Source organism: Scyliorhinus torazame, chromosome 8, assembly GCF_047496885.1.
Source record: "Scyliorhinus torazame isolate Kashiwa2021f chromosome 8, sScyTor2.1, whole genome shotgun sequence".
In the NCBI taxonomy this organism is placed as follows: domain Eukaryota; kingdom Metazoa; phylum Chordata; class Chondrichthyes; order Carcharhiniformes; family Scyliorhinidae; genus Scyliorhinus; species Scyliorhinus torazame.
This window is the reverse complement of record NC_092714.1, coordinates 96,070,514-96,090,535: the sequence shown is the minus strand read 5'-3', so window position 1 is coordinate 96,090,535 and position 20,022 is coordinate 96,070,514. Positions and strand designations below refer to the sequence as shown.

Genomic DNA, 20,022 nt, shown 5'->3' with positions numbered 1-20,022 from the left:
CTTTAAGCACTGGCTGGCGTGCTTTAAAGAGTATCTCGAGACGGCCGAAAACGCACCCACGGGAGAGCAGAAATTGCACGTCCTGAACTCAAGGGCGAGCCCGGAGATTTACACCCTCATCGAGGAAGTGGAACACTTAGATGCAGCAATAGAGCTGCTAAAAGGACAATATATTCGCCCGGTAAACCAGGTCTACGCCCGGCACCTGCTTGCATCAAGGCGACAAACCGCTGGAGAAAGCGCTGGAGGAATTCTACCGTGCACCCCTGGTGCTGGGCAGAAGCTGAGGCTGCCCGCAAGTTTCAGTGAACGAACACACGGAACTCTTAGTCCGGGACGCTTCTGTGGCAGGTATGCTATCATCACAAATCCGCCAGCGCCTATTAGAAAAGGACCCCCTGGGTCTCAGGGAGGCACAGGCCTTTGCAGGCTCCCTGGACGTGGCCTCCAGGAACGCCCGCGCTTACGTTCCCGACCACGCAGCAGCCCCCTGGGCAACAGGAACCCCTCCGCGGCCGACCCCGAGACTTCCCCCATTCCCCCACAGGCCAGCGCTGCAAGGCGGCCTGGCAACCCCGAGGGGCCCTGCTGCTACCTTTGCGGGCAGGCCAAGCACCCCCGCCAGCGCTGCCCTGCCCGCGCATCCACCTGCAAGGGATGCAGCAAAAAGGGCCATTTCGTGGGGGTATGCCAGGCCTGGGCGGTAGCCGCGGTCTCCAGCGGCGAATGTGGACCGCAACCACAAACTTCTCCATGTGCCCCGTGCAGCCACCGCTACCTCCATATCGCAGGGCCACGTGCGAACACCGGGCGCTGCCATCTTGTTCCGCGGACGCCACGTTGGAGGGATGGGCGCCGCCATTTTGTGCACCCCCAGCCATGTGCGACCAATGGGAGGCGCCATCTTGGATGAACCCCCAGGACCCCAGCTCGGCTGACCACACACTGCCCGAAGAGAACTCTCAACTGCTGCGATTAGCCTCGGTGACTCTGGATCAGTCTCGGCCTCGAACACTCTCAACCGGTACGACAACGGTATTCATCAACGGGCATTCATCAACGGGCACGAGACGTGCTGCCTAATCGACTCAGAGCACGGAGAGCGTCATACACCTTGACACAGTAAGGCGCTGCTCCCTCCTCATCCACCCCATTAATCAAAAAATCTCTCTGGCTTCCGGTTCACACTCAGTGGACATAAAGGGGTTTTGTGTAGCAAACCTCAGTCCAGGGAAGGGAGTTCAAAAATTTCCGTCTCTACGTCCTTCTCCACCTCTGCGCGGCTACACTCCTGGGTTTAGACTTCCAGTGTAACCTTCAAAGTCTGACCTTGCAATTCGGCGGCCCTATACCCCCCCTTACTGTCTGCGGCCTCGCGACCCTTAAGGTCGTCCCGCCTTCCCAGTTTGCGAACCTCACCCCGGATTGCAAACCCGTTGCCACAAGGAGCAGACGGCACAGTGCCCAGGACCGGATCTCTATTAGGTCAGAGGTCCAAAGGCTACTGAGGGAAGGGGTCATTGAAGCTAGCAACAGCCCCTTGAGAGCTCAAGTAGTGGCGATAAAGACCGGGGAAAAGCATAGGATGGTCATAGACTACAGTCAGACCACCAACAGGTTTACGCAGCTGGACGCGTACCCTCTCCCCCGCATATCCGACCTGGTAAACAGGATCGCGCATTAGAAGGTCTTCTCCACGGTGGATCTCAAGTCTGCCTACCACCAGCTCCCCATCTGTACTAGTGACCGCAAATACACTGCCTTCGAGGCAGATGGGCGGCTCTATCACTTCTTCAGGGTTCCCTTCGGTGTCACCAATGGGGTCTCGGTCTTCCAGCGCGAGATGGATCGAAAGGGTGACCGGTACGGTTTACGGGCAACATTCCCGTATCTCAATGTCACCATCTGCGGCCACGTCCAGCAGGACCACGACACCAACCTCCGAAAATTTCTCCAGCCCGCTAAAATCCTTAACCTTACATACACAAGGATAAATGAGTGTTTCGCACCGACCGTCTAGCCACTCGGCTATGTAGTGTGAAATGGAGTTATAGTCCCCGACCCTGAACGCATGTGCCCCCTTATGGAGTTCCCCGTCCCTCCCTGCTCCAAGGCCCTGAAACGCTGCCTAGGGTTTTTTAGCTACTACGCTCAATGGGTCCCCAACTACGCGGACAAGGCCCGTCCCCTGATCCAATCCAGTTTTTCCCCTGTCGATCGAGGCACGCCAGGCCTTCAGCCACATCAAAGCAGACATTGCAAAGGCCATGATGCACGCCATCGACGAGTCCCTCCCCTTCCAGGTCGAGAGCGATGCGTTCGACGTAGTCCTGGCAGCCACCCTCAACCAAGCGGGCAGACCCGAGGCCTTCTTCTCCCGTACCCTCCATGCTTCCGAAATCCGCCACTCCTCAGTTGAAAAGGAGGCCCAGGCCATAGTAGAAGCTGTGCGACATTGGAGGCATTACCTGGCCGGCAGGAGATTCACTCTCCTCACTGACCAACGGTCGATGGCTTTCATGTTTGCTAATGCACAACGGGGCAAGATAAAAAACGACAAGATCTTGCGGTGGAGGATCAAACTCTCCACCTACAACTACGAGATCTTGTATCGTCCCGGGAAGCCAAACGAGCCTCCTGACGCCCTATCCAGCGGCACATGTGCCACCGCACAAGTGGACCGCCTCCGAGCCCTCCACGAGGACCTCTGGCAGCCGGGGGTCACTCCTTTTTTCCATTTTGTCAAGACCCGCAACCTGCCCTACTCCATCGAGGAAGTCAGGACAGCCACCAGGGACTGCCAAATCTGCGCGGAGTGCAAACCGCACTTCTACCGACCAGAGAAAGCGCACCTGATAAAGGCTTCCCGTCCCTTTGAACGCCTCAGCATGGACTTCAAAGGCCCCCTCCCCTCCACCGACCGCAACAGTACTTCCTGAACGAGATTGACGAGCACTCCCGGTTCCCGTTCGCCATCCCCTGCCCTGACATGACCGCAACCACCGTCATGAAGGCCCTCCATAGCATCCTTGCACTGTTCGGGTTCCCCGCTTACATACACAGTGATAGGGGTCCTCCTTTATGAGCGACGAACTGCATCAATTCCTACTCAGCAAGGGCATCGCCTCGAGCAGGACAACCAGTTACAACCCCCGGGGTAACGGACAGGTAGAGAGGGAGAACGGAACTGTCTGGAAGACCGTCCTACTGGCCCTACGGTCTAGGAACCTTCCCAGTCTCCCGCTGGCAAGAAGTCCTCCCGAATGCCCTCCACTTCATCCGGTCACTGCTTTGTATGACCACCAATCAGACACCTCACGAACGTCTCCTTGTCTTCCCTAGAAAGTCCTCCTCTGGGACCTCGCTCCCAAACTGACTGGCAGCACCCGGACCCATCCTGCTCCAAAAACACGTGCAGGCGCACAAGTCGGACCTGTTGGTCGAGAGAGTCCATCTGCTCCATGCGAACTCCCAGTACACCTACGTGGCGTACCCCGACGGCTGACAAGATACGGTCTCCCTACGGGACCTGGTGCCCGCCGGAACCCCATGCACATTCCAGCCACCAGTCCAACCCTACCCTCCACCGCAGCACCTTACAGGAGGATCGGTCCTTCCGCCGGCCCCGTCTAGGCCCCCCACCCACCGACGCCCCCGCAAGCGCTCCCTTCCCAGGCCAGCCGTTTTCCCCACCAGCGCCGTCTCGGGGTGACGAAGCTGCCATGGAGATCGAAGCCACGCTCCCGGAGTCAGAGACACCCGAGCCTCCACCGGAGTCACCACCGAAGCTCCAACGATCACAGAGGACAACCAGGGCCCCCGATCGACTGATTGCTTCATTTTAACTGTAATCTGTAAATATAAACCATCAAATGTACATAGCTACCAGACTTGCAAATAGTTACTAAACTAAAGGTATTACGGTACCTCCATAACTAATTATACCATGTTGCTATGTTTTGTCGTTTCTGGCCACCACCCCCGCCGGACTTTTTTTAAACAGGGGGTGAACGTGGTATTATAGGTATTACGGTACCTGATAGGCTAAAGCACCATTGGTGGAAACTATGCTTTCTATTGGTTTGAATGTATGATAGCTCCGCCCTGATAGGTCGGGTATAAGAACCCGTGATGCCCCAGCAGCCCCCATTCTGTACCGGAGCTGCTGGGGGAAACATCTAGCTTATTAAAGCCTTCATTTGGACTACAATCTCGCTTTAGTGGTCATTGATTGTGCATCATACGGGCAGAAGGTTTTTTTTTTTAGTTAGGGCATCATGATCGGCATAGGCTTAGAGGGCCAAAGGGCTTGTTCCTTTGTGTTCCTATGGCTTCCAACCTCAGTCTCCCAACCACAGACTGCCCGCTTTTACCTACTTCCCAAAACACACAAAAAGGACTGTCCCGGCAGGCCCATTGTGTCAGCATGCTCCTGCCCCACCAAACTTATTTCCTCTTATCTTGACTCTATCCTCACTCCTCTGGTCCATTCCCTCCCCACCTACATCCGGGATTCCTCAGATGCCCTGCATCATAGTGACAGCTTCCAGTTCGCGGGCCCTAACCGCATTCTATTCACCATGGATGAGCAATCCCTCTACACCTCCATCCCACACCAGGAGAGCCTGTGAGCTCTTTGCTTCTTTCTCAAAAAGAGACACGGACAATTCCCATCCACCACCACTCTCCTCCACCTGGCTGAACTCGTTCTATCTCTCAACAACTTCTCCTTTAACTCATCTCATTTTCTCTAAATCAAAGGTGTAGCAATGGGTACCCACATGGGTCTTAGCTACGCTTGCCTTCTTATGGGGTATGTGGAACATTCCTTGTTCCAGGCCTATCCGGGCCCCCTGCCACAAGTCCTTTACCGATACATTAATGACTATTTTGGTGCCGCGTCATGCTCTCACCCGGACCTGGAAAAATTCACCAACTTCGCTTCCAGTTTCCACCCCTCCATCACTTTCACCTGGTCCATCTCAGACACTTGCCTTCCCTTCCTTGATCTTCCTGTCTCCATTTCCGGCAATAGACTATCCACTAATATCCACTACAAGCCCACTGACTCCCACAACTATCTAGACTCCAGCTCTTCGCACCCTCCACCCAGTCTCTCAACTCCTTTGCCTCCGTCGCATTTGTTCCGATGATGCCACTTTCCAAAATGGTGCTTCGAAAATGTGTTCCTTCTTCCTCAACCGTGATTTCCCACCTACAGTTGTGGGCAGGGCCCTCAACACTGTGCGGTCCATCTCCCGCGAACCTACCCTCGCCCCCTCCACTCCCTTCCAGAACAAGGATAGAGTCGCCCTCGTTCTCACATTTCATTCCACCAGCCTCCGTACGCAAAGCATAATCCTCCGCCATTTTCGCCAACTCCAGCGTGATGCCACCACCAAACACATCTTCCCTTCACTCCCTCTGTCAGCATTCCGCAGAGACCGTTCCCTCAGAGATAATCTAGTCCACTCCTCCACCATACCCAGCACCTCTCCCATCACACCTTCCCATGCAATTGCAGAAGGTGTAACACCTGCCCCTTTACCTCTTCCATGCTTAACATCCCAGGCCCAAAACACTCATTCCAGGTTAAGCAGTGTTTCACATGCATCTCTTCCAATTTGGCCTACTGCATTCGCTGCGTGGTCTCCTCTATATCGGAGAGACCAAACGCAGACTGGGTAATCGCTTTGCTGAGCATCTTCGGTCTGTGCGCATTCAGGGCCCTGACCTTCCTGTTGCTTGCCATTTTAACAAAAGACCCTGTTCCCATGCCCACATGTCTGTTCTTGGCCTGCTGCAATGTTCCAGTGAAGCGCAAAGCAAACTGGAAGAACAACATCTCATCTTCCTGTTAGGCACGTGTGGTAGTCACCACTAACTGTATTAGGTGTATATTGAATGTAGTACGGTAAGATGCCTGTACTAGAGGTACATGGGTAAATCCCTGCCTGCTGGGCCCACCCAGTAGGTGGCGTATAAATGAGTGTGCGCGCCGGCTACAAGAGGCCACACATCTTTGCTCAATAAAGCCTCGATTATTCACTACTCTCATCTTTGTAGTAATTGATAGTGCATCAATTTATTGAGTAAGTATTTTAAAACGATGGAACTTCGCATCAATCCTGATCGCCTACAGCTGAGCCCTCAAGCAGCCAACGCGACGTACGCTTTTGATCACTGGCTAGCCTGCTTCGAAAGCTACCTCCGAACATCCGCTGAAGAACCCTCAGACGCACAGAAGCTCCAGGTCCTTTACTCACGGGTGAGCCCTGACATTTTTCCTCTCGTCCGGGATGCTCCCACTTACGCTGAAGCAATGGAGCACCTGATAAGGACATTACCTTCGGCCGTTCAACAAAATATATGCCAGGCACCTCCTGTCCATGAGACAGCAACTCCCTGGTGAGTCCCTAGACGATTTCTGGCTTGCCCTGCACATCCTGGCGAGGAACTGTGACTGCCAGGCAGTTTCGGCAATTCAGCATACAGAATTTTTAATCAGAGACGCATTTGTTACGGGCATGGGGTCAGCGTGCATCCGCCAGTGCCTATGGGAGGGGGGTACGCTTGATCTTGCGGGAACCAGACAGCTCGCGAACTCGTTAACAGTGGCCTCCCGTAACATCCAGTTATACTTATACGCCCCCCCCCCCCCCCCGACCACACGGCACCCTCATGGGCATAGTGGGCCCCACCAGCTACCGACCCCAGCCCACCACAAGCCTGCGCCGCGTGGCAGCCAGCCAACCCCGGGGGCCACAAATGCTACTTCTGCGGGCAGAACAAACACCCCTGCCCGGCGCGGAGCGTAACCTGCAACTGCTGCGGAAAGAAGGGACATTTTGCTGCCGTGTGCCAGGCCCGGTCAGTCGCCGCTGTTTCTAGGCCCAGCGTTCCTACACCCCCCACGTGCGTCCCGTGGGTGCTGCCATCTTCTTCTCCGCAGGCCACGTGCAGCCAATGGGCGCCTCCATCGTCTTCTCCACATGCCACGTGCAGCCCGTGGGCGCCATCTTTAATGCCGCCCGCCATGTGCGCCCATGGGCACCGCCATCTTCGGCGCCATTTTAGACGGCGCCTCAGGATCCCTGCTCGTCGGGAAACTCGTCTGGCCGCTCATCGTCTGCCACCACCGCTGACCAGCCCGGGGCCTCCCAGCATCAGCCACAGCTCGCCTTGATCACCCTCGACCAGTCCCGGCCCCACAACCTCGCAACCGCAACAACAACGGTGAAAATCGATGGGCACAAGACTTCCTGCCTTTTTCACTCCGGGAGCACGGAAAGCTTCATCCACCCCACTACGGTAAGGCGCTGCTCCCTCGCAGTACCCCGTTAGCCAGAAAATCTCCCTGGCCTCCGGATCCTATTCCGTGGAAATCCGGGGGTACTGCATCGCGACCCTCATCGCCCAGGGTGTAGAATTTAGCAACTTCTGGCTCTATGTCCTCCCCCACCTCTGTGCTGCCCTGTTACTCGGCCTGGACTTCCAATGCCACCTCCAAAGCTTAACTTTAAAATTCGGCGGACTCCTAGCCCCCCTCAATGCGTATGCGGCCTCACGACCCTCAAGGTCGATCCACCTTCCTTATTTGCAAACCTCACCCCAGATTGCAAACCCATCGCCACCAGGAGCAGATGGTACAGTGCCCAGGACAGGACTTATCAGGTCGGAGGTCCAGCGGCTTCTGCGGGAATGCATCATTGAGGCCAGCAGCAGACCCTGGAGAGCCCAAGTGGTAGCAGTTTAGACTGGGGATAAACACAGGATAGTCATTGACTACAGTCAGACCATCAATCGGTACACGCAGCTCGACGCGTACCCCCTCCCACTCATATCTGATATGGTCAATCAGATTGCACAGTACCGGGTCTTTTCCAGTGCGGACCTGAAGCCAACTACCACCAGCTCCCCATCCGCTCGGAGGACCGCCAATACACTGCGTTCGAAGCAGATGGTCGCCTCTATCACTTCCTTAGGGTCCCCTTCGGCGTCACTAACGGGGTCTCGGTCTTCCAACGGGAGATGGACCGAATGGTTGACCGGGCCACCTTCCCGTACCTAGACAACGTCACTATCTGCGGCCACGATCAGCAGGACCACGGCGCTAACCTTCTCAAATTTCTCCACACCGCCAAACTCCTGAACCTCACGTATAACAAGGAGAACTGAGTGTTCAGCACCAACCGCTTAGCCATCCTTGGCTATGATGTTCTAGGGCCCGACCCCGGCAGCATGTGGCCCCACATGGAACTCCCCCTCCCCCACTGCCCCAAGGCCCTGAAACGATGCCTGGGCTCCTTCTCCTGTTAGGCCTAACTATGCGGACAAGGCCCGCCCACTCATTCAGTCCAGTCTTTCCCCTGACGGCTGAGGCCCGCCAGGCCTTTAACCGCAACAAGGCAGACATCGCTAGGCCACGATGCACGCGGTCGACGAGTCGCTCCCCTTTTAGGTCGAGAGCGATGCATCGGTCGTGCTCAGGCCGCCACCCTCAACCAGGCAGGCAGGCCCGTGGCATTCTTTTCCCGCACCTTCCATGCCTCTGAAATTCGGCACTCCTCTGTCGAAAAGGAGGCTCAGGCCATTATGGAAGCTGTACAGCATTGGAGGCATTACCTGGCTGGCAGGAGATTCACCCTCCTCACTGACCAATGGTCAGTTGCCTTCATGTTCAATAATACAGTGGGGCAAAATCAAAAACAACAAGATCTTGAGGTGGAGGATCGAGCTCTCCACCTATAATTACGAGATTTTGTATCGCCTCGGGAAGCTCAACGAGCCCCCCCCCCGATGCCCCATCCCGAACTACATGTGCCAGTGCACAAGTGGATTGACTCCGGGCTCCAGACGATGGCCTGTCACCCGGTTCTTCCACTTCATCAAGGCCCGCAACCTGCCCTACTCCATTGAGGTCAGGACTGTCACAGAGACTGCCAGGTCTGCACGGAGTGCAAACCACACATCTACCGGCCAGATCGAGCGCACCTAGTGAAGGCCTCCCGCCCCTTTGAGCGCGTCAGCATGGACTTCAAAGGGCCCCTTCCCTCCAACGACCGAAACACGTACTTTCTGAACGTGGTCGACGAGTACTCCAGTTTCCCTTCGCCATCCATGCCCGATATGACGTCTGCCGCGGTCATTAAAGCACTCCACAGCATCTTCGCACTGTTCGGTTTCCCCACTTACGTCCACAGCGATCGGGGATCCTCCTTTCTGAGCGATGAGCTGCGTCAGTTCCTGCTCAGCAAGGGCATTGCCTCGAGCAGGACGACCAGCTACAACGCCCGGGGAAAGGGGCAGGTGGAGAGGGAGAAAGGGACGGTCTGGAAGGCCGTGCTGCTGGCCCTACGGTCTAAGAATCTCCCGGTCTCCCGCTGGCAGGATGTCCGCCCCGGCGCGCTCCACTCCATCTGATCGCTCCTATGCGCTGCAACTAACGAAACCCCCCCATGAACGTCTCTTTGCCTTCCCCAAGAAGTCCACCTCCGGGGTCTTGCTCCCAACATGGCTGGCAGTTCCTGGACCCGTCCTCCTTCGCAAACACGTGCGGACCCATAAGTCAGACCTGTTGATCGAAAGAGTCCAACTACTGCACGCGAACCCGCAGTAAGGCCTACGTGGCGCACCCCAACGGGCGCCAGAACACAGCCTCCCTCCGGGATCTGGCACCCGCTGGATCCCCACCCATTGGTCATTGGATAGACATATGGACGATAAGGGAATAGTGTAAATGGGCTTTAGAGTGGTTTCACAGGGCGGCGTAATATCGAGGGCTGAAGGGCCTGTACTGCGCCGTAATGTTCTATGTTCACGGCCCACCACCCGACACCCCCCCCCCCCCTCCGGTTGCCCCTGCGCCACTCCCCCTCCCCCCAGCGCACATCACCACAGCCCCCGCCCCAGGAGGATCCGTCCTCCCACTGGTTCCATTTGGGGGCGATAAAGAAGAGGACAACATGCTCCCGGAGTCACAGGTAATCAAGTCGGCGCCCGCATCACCACCAGGACCGAGGCGATCACAGCGGAGGATCAAGGCCCCCGACAGACTGAACTTGTAAATTTTTCCACCACCCCTGCCGGACTCTTTTTTTTTTTTTTTTAAACAGGGGGTGAATGTGGTAGTCAGCACTAACTGTATTAGATGTAGTACGGTAAGAGTCCGATACTAGAGGTACATTGGTAATTCCCTGCCTGCTGGCTCCGCCGAGTAGGCGGCATATAAGTGTGCTCGCCGGTGCTGCTCCCATTCTGGTAGCAGCTACAGGAGGACACACACCTTTGCTCAATAAAGCCTTGATTATTCACTACTCTTGTCTTTGTAGTAATTGATAGTGCATCAGCACGCTACAGCCTTCCGGCCTGAACAACGAATTCAACAACTTCAGATGATCAGCTCTCCCCACCTCGACCCATTTGTTTTCATTTCATTTTAACTGTCTTTTATCATTTTTCTTTCTTTCTTAATATACATTTAATTCCCCCCCCCCCCAATCTTATCCATCTTTCCTTCACCTTGTCCTCTTTGCTTCTCCCTTCCCCTCCCTCCACACCTACAGTTCATCCTCTGATGTTAGTTTCCCTGCTGTTTGACCTTTCACATTAGGGCAGCACGGTAGCATTGTGGATAGCACAATTGCTTCACAGCTCCAGGGTCCCAGGTTCGATTCCGGCTTGGGTCACTGTCTGTGCGGAGTCTGCACGTTCTCACCGTGTCTGCGTGGGTTTCCTCCGGTTTCCTCCCACAGTCCAAAGATGTGCAGGTTAGGTGGACTGGCCATGATACACTGGCCCTCAGTGTCCAAAATTGCCCTTAGTGTTGGGTGGGGTTACTGGGTTATGGGGATAGGATGGAGGTGTTGACCTTGGGTGGGGTGCTCTTTTCAAGAGCCGGTGCAATCTTGATGGGCCGAATGGCCTCCTTCTGCACTGTAAATTCTACGATAATCTTTTGTTCTCTCTGGGCACTGCCATTAACACTCTTTCCCCTTGGTTTCTGTGGCCATTAGCACCCGGTTTCCCTGGGTTTCTGTGGCTATGACTCATCTTTCATTCTCACTCCACAGTATAAATATTTCCCACTTTCTCTGTCGGTTAGCTTTGACAAAGAGTCATCAGACTCGAAACGTTAGCTCTTTTCTCTCTCTACAGATGCTGCCAGACTTGCTGAGATTTTCCAGCATTTTCTCTTTCGTTTCGGGCTTGTTCCTGTGCTGTACTTTGCTTTGTTCTCAAGATAGAAAGTCAACATAGGGACAAACAAGCCATTTAGCCTCTTAAGTTTGTCCTACCATTCAACGAGAGTCATAGCCGATCTTTGCCCAATTCCATATGCTTAGCTTCGGCCATATTCCTCTACACCTTTGGATAACAAAGATTTCTCAATAGCAGATTAAAATTGACAATGGATTTCGTTTGCAAAGAGTTCCAAACTTGTAACAATAATCATTATTATTGTCACAAGTAGGTTTACAGTAATACTGCAATGAAGTTGCTGTGAAAATCTCCAGTCACCACAATCCGTACCACTATTTACATGAACAAGTGTTCCCTAACTTCACTCCTGAAAAGGTCTAGCTCAAGTTTTAGACTTTGTCACCTAGTTCCAGGCTCCTCAGCTAGGGCAACATTCCTATCTACCATAGTCATTTCCCTTAATATCTTGAAAATACCAATGAAACCATCTTTTAACCTTCTAAATTCCAGGGAGTATAACCTCACTCTGTAATTTAATAGATCGAGTCCTGATAACATTTTGGTAAATCTACACTGTACTCTTTCCTATGCTGTTGTGCCCCAAACTGCTCACAGTACACTAGGTATAGTTTAACCATGGCTTTGTACTGTTGTAATATAACTTTTACTCCCTTGTACTCTAGTCCTCTATTTACAAAGGTTATCATTCCATTAGTCTTTTTGATTATTTTCTGTCCCTGATCAAGACAATTTAATAGTTCACATAGAGCCCCAGGACTCTTTCCTCTTTGAATCATTAATGTTTCAAGCATTTTACCACTGAGAAAGCGCACTTAAGATCTAAAGTGGATGACCTCATTTGCCAATATTAAAATCCATTTTCCACAGTTTTGTCCATTCACTTCATCTATTAATGTGGAGATTGTGTGGCTCAATAGATAGCATCCATGCCTCTGCGCTAGAAGCTCTGGGTTCAGCGATTGTTTGACATGGAAGGTGTATTCATTACATAGTTCAGGCCGTGAATCATCTTGCTAATCCTGCCAACACTTCTGCACTATTACCCAAAGGGAAAATAGTTGGAAGATACAAACAAATATTTATTAATATCTTTGTAATTTTATGCATTCATCACAATGCTTAAAAGCTGCCTGCCATCGTGTCATCAGCAAATCTGGATATGTGACTTTCTAGTCTATTCCATGATCCAGGTTGTTAGGATACTCGATCAGACTCCAATATTGTTAAGATAACAGACAAGAAACCCCAAACAATTTGCAATTTAGAAGACTGAGGAAAGAATACTTCACCCCAGGAGTGATAAACTTTATTTAAACACAGAATAACTTTAGCTTTAAAATTGTTTTACAATTAATAAACAGTTCTTAAATAAAAGGAGAACCTTTAACTCACTATCTACACTTGCCACTGTATATATTCCAACAAAGCAACTCAATACAATTCAAAATCCACTCATAAATCAATTAGTAATCAGGGTTACGTGCCGTTCTCTGTGCAGACCTTTGGAGAGAGATCCTTTCAGGAACAACCTAAAAATCCTTGCCTTGTCAGACTCAAATCCAAAGCCACATTGCCAAAACCACAGATAGGCCTCGCTCTTCCCACTAATTACCTTCCCACTCATTACATCATCTGTATCCCACTAAGATGTCTCATGACCTTCTTAACTAGGACTAAACTGCATACTTATTCACATTATATTCCATTTGCCATGGGCTGTCCCAGCCCATTCACTTAGCCTGTCCAAGTCCTCTTCAAGCCTCCTTGCATCCTCCTCACAATTTACATTCCCACCTAGTTTTTTGCCATCAGCAAATTTGGAAATATTACAATTGGTCCACAGATCCAAATCATTTAAATAGATTGTGAATAGATGTAGACCTAACACTGATCGGTATCCCATTAGTAACAGTTCCATCCTGAGAATGATCAATTTATTCCTACTCTTTGCTTTCTTTCTGTTAACCAATTCTCAATCCATACAGTATATTAGCCCCAATATCATGCGCTCTAACTTTATTTACTAATCTCCTGTGTGGGAGCTTATCAAAAGTCTTCTGAAAATCAAAATACACCGCATCTACAGGTTCTCCTTTATCAATGCTACAAGTAATATTCACAAAACGTTCCAACAAGTTGACTCTGCCCAATTTTACCATTTCCCCCCCCCCCCAAATGCCCAATTATCTCATCCTTTATAATAGATTCTAACTTTTAATAATCTTTATTATTATTAGTTTCACAAGTAGGCTTACATTAACACTGCAATGAAGTTAGAGAAAATCCCCTAGTCACCTGTTCGCCGCCTATTCGCATACACAGAGGGAGAATTCAGAATATCCAATCCGCCTAACAAGCATGTCTTTCTGGACTTGTGGGCGGAAACCGGAGCGCCCGGAGGAAACCCACGCAGACACAGGGGAGAACGTGCCAACCCCGCACAGACGGTGACCAAGCCGGGAATCGAACGTGGTCCTTGGGCTGTGAAGCAACAGTGCTAACCACTATGCTATCATGCCACCAGTTTCCCTCCTACTGACATCAAACTAACAGGTCTAGAATTCTTGGTTTTCTCTTCCTCCTTTCTTGAATAATGGGGTTACATTTGCTACTTTCTAGTCCACAGGAACCTTTCCAGAATCGAAAGAATTTTGAAAGTTAACCAGCAATGCATCCACCATCTCTCTAACCACCTCCTTCAATGCCCTGGGATGAAGCTCATCTAGTCTCGGGGATTTAGCAGTTTTCAAATGAGTTAACTTTTCAAGTACTACCTCTTTACTATTACCACATCCTTCTGGTTCCTCCATTTCACAAGTCCTTTGATTGCTTAGTATTTCTGGGTGGACCCACATTGTTCCTGTCCATTATCAGTTTCCTATTATAATTATAAACAAATTGTTGATTTGATATTCCTTCCTAGTTTCTATTTATGTTCCCTTTTTCTGGCTCTTCCTAACTGTTTTGTCACCCATTGCTGTGTTGGGCATCTCTTCCATTTGCTATGATCTGTGATATGTTTATCATTTTGAATGGGCTTTTTCTTTTAGTTTAATGTTGTCTCTTGCCTCTTCAGCTGTACATTAGCTTTGTTTGGCAAGTAGAGTTCTTGTTCATTTGAGGTATAAACTGGCTCTGTATTTCATCAAATGTTTTTTTTGATCTATTAAATAATATCCTATGATGGTTGAACATTTAACTAAATTTGGCTCATTACTCATTATAAAATCAGAAACGGAATGAATGCCCCCTTATTGGTTCTGGGATGTATTGTTTCAGAAAACTATCGGAACACAACTCAGAATTCACGACTTATCTGACTAATGATCAGTGCTGGGACCTCAACTTTTTACAATTGACTTGGAGAAAGGAATGGTTGTCAAATTTGCTGATGGCACAAAGATAGGTAGGAAAGTAAGTTTGTATGAAGTTTCTGTTTCCCATAACCATTCTGGAGTGCAGTGACTGCACTTTGATGAAGGAGTCAACACATTCCGAAAGGAGAAAGAGCAACATTTGAAAGGAGGGAAGTTGGAGAGGGGAAATAAATTCTTCTTTGGTTACTGTATTTTCCATTAATCAAATCACACCCATTGCTGCAAAGCAGTTTTCCTGTCACTTTAACCAAATTTGATTTGCTATCAAGTCCCAAAATGAATTCATAACAACAATGAGAATTGTTGACAATTCTTAATGAGTTTCCAAAAGTTCCCAACCTTATAATAATAATCGCTTATTGTCACAAGTAGGCTTCAATGGAGTTACTGTGAAAAGCCCCTAGTCGCCACATTCCAGCGCCTGTACGGGGAGGCCAGTACGGGAATTGAACCCACGCTGCTGGCATTGTTCTGCACTGCAAGCCAGCTGTTTAGCCCATTGCGCTAAACCAGCCCCTACCTAAGTTCCCAACCTTGTCAACTATGGTTAGCTTGTGCTGCACATTTTTGAATAATATTATGTATGGTGCACAGATTTCCAAGTCATCTGATTATAACGGTCATTGGGTAAAATCTTGATTAAAATAGAATTTTTCTGATAGTTGTGGGATTTCGTACAGCTTCTGTATCAGAAGTGGAGCTTGACATTCAAATCAGCAGAGCTACATGCAAACTGGCACAGGGATAACCAGATAAGGAGTGATGGAGTAAACAGGGGTTCAATTTAATGAGAGAATAGCATGAGTAAGTACTGCAACAGGAAGAAACTGTTCCCTGTCCCTCTGGTACAGGCTGCGCCTGAACTGGGTTAGGGCTAGGATCCAAGTGGTCATGAACACTTTAATCTACTAAGTGGGTTGGAAAGTGTTCAGGTGGAAAAAGTAGTATAAGTGTGAATACAAATAAAACAGAAAAGACTGGAGGAAAAAATTGTGCTTTAGGTGCTACAGGTAAAGGGAAAACTAATATCTTGTGAAGTAATTAAACCAGGAGTGGTAGGATATTTAGGAAGGACAGGAAGCGAGGAAAAGGTGGAGGGGTGGCTCTGTTAGTTAATGATGGTATTAGCACAATAGAGATGGATGGAGCTCAGGCTGCATGACCTGCCTCTCTTGGCAGCTACATTCGCACTCGGGTGTTCCTGGAGAGGGAGCACGCAGTGCCCACTGTTACGTTAGCAGCCTTCCGTGACCAGTGAACTCCACAGAGATTGGAGTGCAGCATCAGTCCCAGGAATTATATTTTAATCTAATTTGAGAAGTTTCATACAAACATACATAGAAATGAGTAGGCCACTCGGCCCCTCAAGCCTGCTTCACCATTCAATAAGATCATGCCTGATCTAACTGTAACCTCAACTCCACCTTTCTGACTACTTCTGATAACCTTTCATCCTCTTTCTTATCAAAAATCTATTTTTAACTTTAAAATTATTCAAAGACTCTGCTTCTGTCACCATTTGAGGAAGAGATTTCCAAAGAGAAAAAGATTCTCCTCGCCTGTCTTAAATGGGAAGACCCTTATTTTTAAACAGTGACCCTCAGTTATTTTGTTTTTGATTTTTGCTACAGTGCCTGTTTAATGGGGCTGTCAACTTATTAATTTGGTGATTTATTGTTTGTTCAGAAGAGTATAAGAGATAATGGTCAAGGTGGCCACAAACAGGTCCCAGCAGCAGCTATTTGAGGATGTAATTTGACTTGACTGCCCCTCTTCCGCGGATACGTCTCTACCCAGCTGTTCCTGGAGAGGGCGTACGTAGTGTCCACTGGTACACTTGAGGCCTTCCTGGCCAGTGGGTGCCTCAGGTGCCGGAATGCATCATCTCCCCCTAAAATGCTATATTAATTTCCTTTGACGATTTGGTTTTTATTACAGCTCCCTATTAAGGGCTGGTTCTTTATACTCGAGTGAATCAAATAAACCAACTAACTAAAGTGTCATTGGTGGCCATAAACAGGTCCAGGGATCGGGCGGCTAAGAGTGATTCAACCCAACTGTCTGCCTCTCTTCTGTGGTTATGCCCAACCCCGAATGTTCCAATCCCGGAAAAGAAGCACATGCTTGAGGCCTCCTAGGACCAGTGGCCGCTGTAGGTGAGGTGCATCAGCAGCCCTGCTAATGATATTTTAACTCAATTCGTTTCTGTTGAAGTTTTTGCTTCAGTTACAGTATTTTTTTTTTAGTTACAGTACCCTTTTAAGGGTTTGCTCTTTAGTTAATTTGTTTATTTGATTACTGTTTGCTGATATAGTCACCAGTGGTGGCTTGCAGCATTAGGAGCTACACATTTGTAATGTTTCACTTTGTGAATAAATCTAAAACAAAGTAAAGATTGACTTCTGGTCTCCTTCACCAACTGTCCGTAAGAAGTTTAATACTTTGCTGATGTTGCAAGATACCTTAAGATAGATGACTGCATCCGTGCCCACACCTTCCATGGAATACAGTTTGAGATCCCCTTGAAAATATCGAGCATATAGGCGGGAGATTGGCAAGCCATATCCAAATCCAGCCTGCAGGCAGAAATAAAGTGAGCTACTTCACAGTACACACCATAACAATGTCAAACTTGGATTAGTCAAAGATTCAGAACAATCAGGGTAATTTGTGAATTAAAAATATATCCTTCTGACTGCAACTGAAACAAATGAAGTTTGAAAGGCTACAATAAAGAATATCCTGGTCAGTTCTTATACAATTGCATAGCTGGCCAAGTTACCTTAAATGGAGAAGCACATAATTTTTAACAGCTAATGCAATAAATGGAATAGTTTCATTAAAGGGAATTACTATCTAAAAGTAGGAACATTTTATCTAAAATGCCAAAGGTTTCACTACTATTCATGTAAAAATGAGTTTGAATCCATGTTGTATGAACTACACAATGTTGTCACATAAACTGGTGCTCTTTGGTATGTGGAAATGCCAGTTTTAGAATCTCTCGTATGAACAAGTATATTTCTTATTGGCCATTGCTATGCAGTTTATTACAAAAACCTCAGGATTTTCATATACAATGATATAAAATAAGATAGCAAACCATTTTAAGCAAATACCAGCTACATGAAAATATTATGGAAATGGATATGGAAAATCTCAAAAGTAACGCTGCAATACATCATACAAACAGACGAAATAGGAATAAAATTAGGCTTTTTGGTCCCTCAAGCTTGCTCTACTACGCAACAAGACCATGGCTGATCTGTTGAGTTCTGCATTTTCATCTACCCCTGATAACCTTTGTTTACCTAACAAGAATCATTTTACTGCTGCCTTCAAAAATATTCAGTGACCTCACTTTCAGCGCTTTCGGACGTGGAGAGCTCGAAAGTGCACAAACCTCAAAAATAATTTCTCCTCATCTCGGTCGGAGAAGATAGACTCCTAATTTTAAAACAGGGCCCCTAGTTCTGGACTCACCCAATAGAAGAAACATCCTTTCCACATCCACCTTGTCAAGACCATTCAGGATTTAATACACTTCAATCAAAACACCCCTCACTCTTCTAAACTCCAGTGGAGCAAGCCCAGCCAGTGCAACCTTTCCTCATGCCACTCATTCCAGCTATCAATCGAATAAACCTCCTCTGGACCATCTCCAAAGCATTTACATCCTTCCTAAAATAATGGGTGGGATGTTCTGGCCTATCTCACCGGCAGGATCTTCTGGTCTCACTGAAGGCACCCCCCCCCCCCCCTCCACCCACCCACCCGCCGTGGTGGGAAGGGTTCATTACGCAAAACGGCATAGACACCGGCGACCTGATGATTCGCCGACAGCTTACGGTGAGTCAGCTGCCTGAAAATCCCACCCAAAGAGACCAAAACCTCATCAGTAAAGTTGTTGTTTAAATATGGCTATCCACCAGAGTTCCAAGGAAATGAATTGATGAATTTGATTCCAAAAGGTTAAGCCTCTGGGTAAAATCTTACGATTTGACAGATCAATAATCATGAGGTTTATTGATCTCCTCTGGTTTGGATTATTGACCGTTGGGAGACAAGGGTTATTAATTGAGCTAACCTGTATAACTATAATTGATCTCAAGAACAAGTGGCATTCTAAGCTAAACAGGAAAAAATTGGGAAGCCTCAGCAAGGAAATTAGTGACTGGTCAGTGTACCACAAGTGTTTAAAGGTGGACAAAAAGTAAAATAGTGCAGATGCTGGAAATGTGAAAGCAGAAAATGCTCAGCAGTTGAGGCAGCATCTGTAGATAGAGAAATAAAGTTAGCGTTTTAGGCTGATGTCCTTTTGTCAGACCTGGAAAACGTTATTCATAAAGTTAAATTTTAAACAAAACATAATTTGGAGATGTAATGGGTTTTAAGCAAATACAAAGGCAGGGAAAGGGAACAGGTGTTGGAGGAGGAGAAATATCAAAAGGGGAAGGTCTATTGGGGTTGAAGGCAGGAAAGATTGAACAAAAAAAAAAAGAGAATGCAACATGGTAAAATGAGATGGTAATGGGACAAACTTCTCTCGGCCGACCCTTTATTTCTTTACTTGTCTTGTTACCATCTACTTTTGCCTTGCACCATCATCCTTTTTGTCATTTAATATATTTTATCTTTGGGCCTTTCACCGTTTGTTCTTTCTTCCTCCACTTTCATGCTTCAGTTACATTTAACAATTTTTCAGCTCTGAAGAAAAGATAATTAATTTGAAACATTAATTGCTTCTCTCGCCATAGATACTGCCCGACCCGAGTACTTCCTTCCACAGTATTTACTACTAATAGGGAAGAGGTATCGAAGCTGAGGCAGGAATGCAAACTTCAATCCAAGTTGGAGTTAAAATGTCTCAGAGCAAATGGTGATCATGATGAAGGCTGCTGAGGAACAGCAAAGTTATATGAACTTGAATAAAGCTTGCAGTTTGTGGAACAATCAAAGGAAGGACAGAATTCTCCATTGACTTTTCATAAGCAAGGCTCAATGGTTCAAGGAATAGGCCAAATTCAATAAGATGCTTGGCTGGGCTCTTGACAGAATAAGCAGGATCAGAGCAAGTTGCACTCAACTCCAATTTTAAAGGGGCAGGCTAAGTTGCTACCATGTTATGAAGAATGGGCTAATATCTGCTCCAAGAATTGCTATTTAATAGAAAAATGTGTTGTGAATGTCAAGAAAGTGGAAAGTGAACCAAGTTCAATGGACTGAGAACAGGTGCAAGAGGATAAAGAACAACATTGGGTCATAAAAACTAGCCATGAATGAATCAACTATATTGTACCAAATGGAGAAAGTAATAACCTGAAGCTGATTATTTTAAACAAATTCTGTACCACATGAAAAAAATTAAACATGATGACTGAACAACTAAAGACATGATAGCAGATGAATTGAAGACATCTCG

The 20,022-nt window shown here is 48.4% G+C and overlaps 1 protein-coding gene across 2 annotated transcripts in view; it reads right to left on the bottom strand.

Annotated features, from left to right (window-relative positions):
- Nucleotides 1–20,022, bottom strand: part of pdk3a (pyruvate dehydrogenase kinase, isozyme 3a) — a 91,212-nt gene that overhangs the window by 10,627 nt on the left and 60,563 nt on the right. For both annotated transcript variants that reach the window (XM_072513946.1, XM_072513947.1), the window contains exon 10: nt 17,063–17,176. In XM_072513946.1, the coding sequence (XP_072370047.1) occupies nt 17,063–17,176 (114 nt within the window). The remainder of the gene's footprint in view (nt 1–17,062; nt 17,177–20,022) is intronic.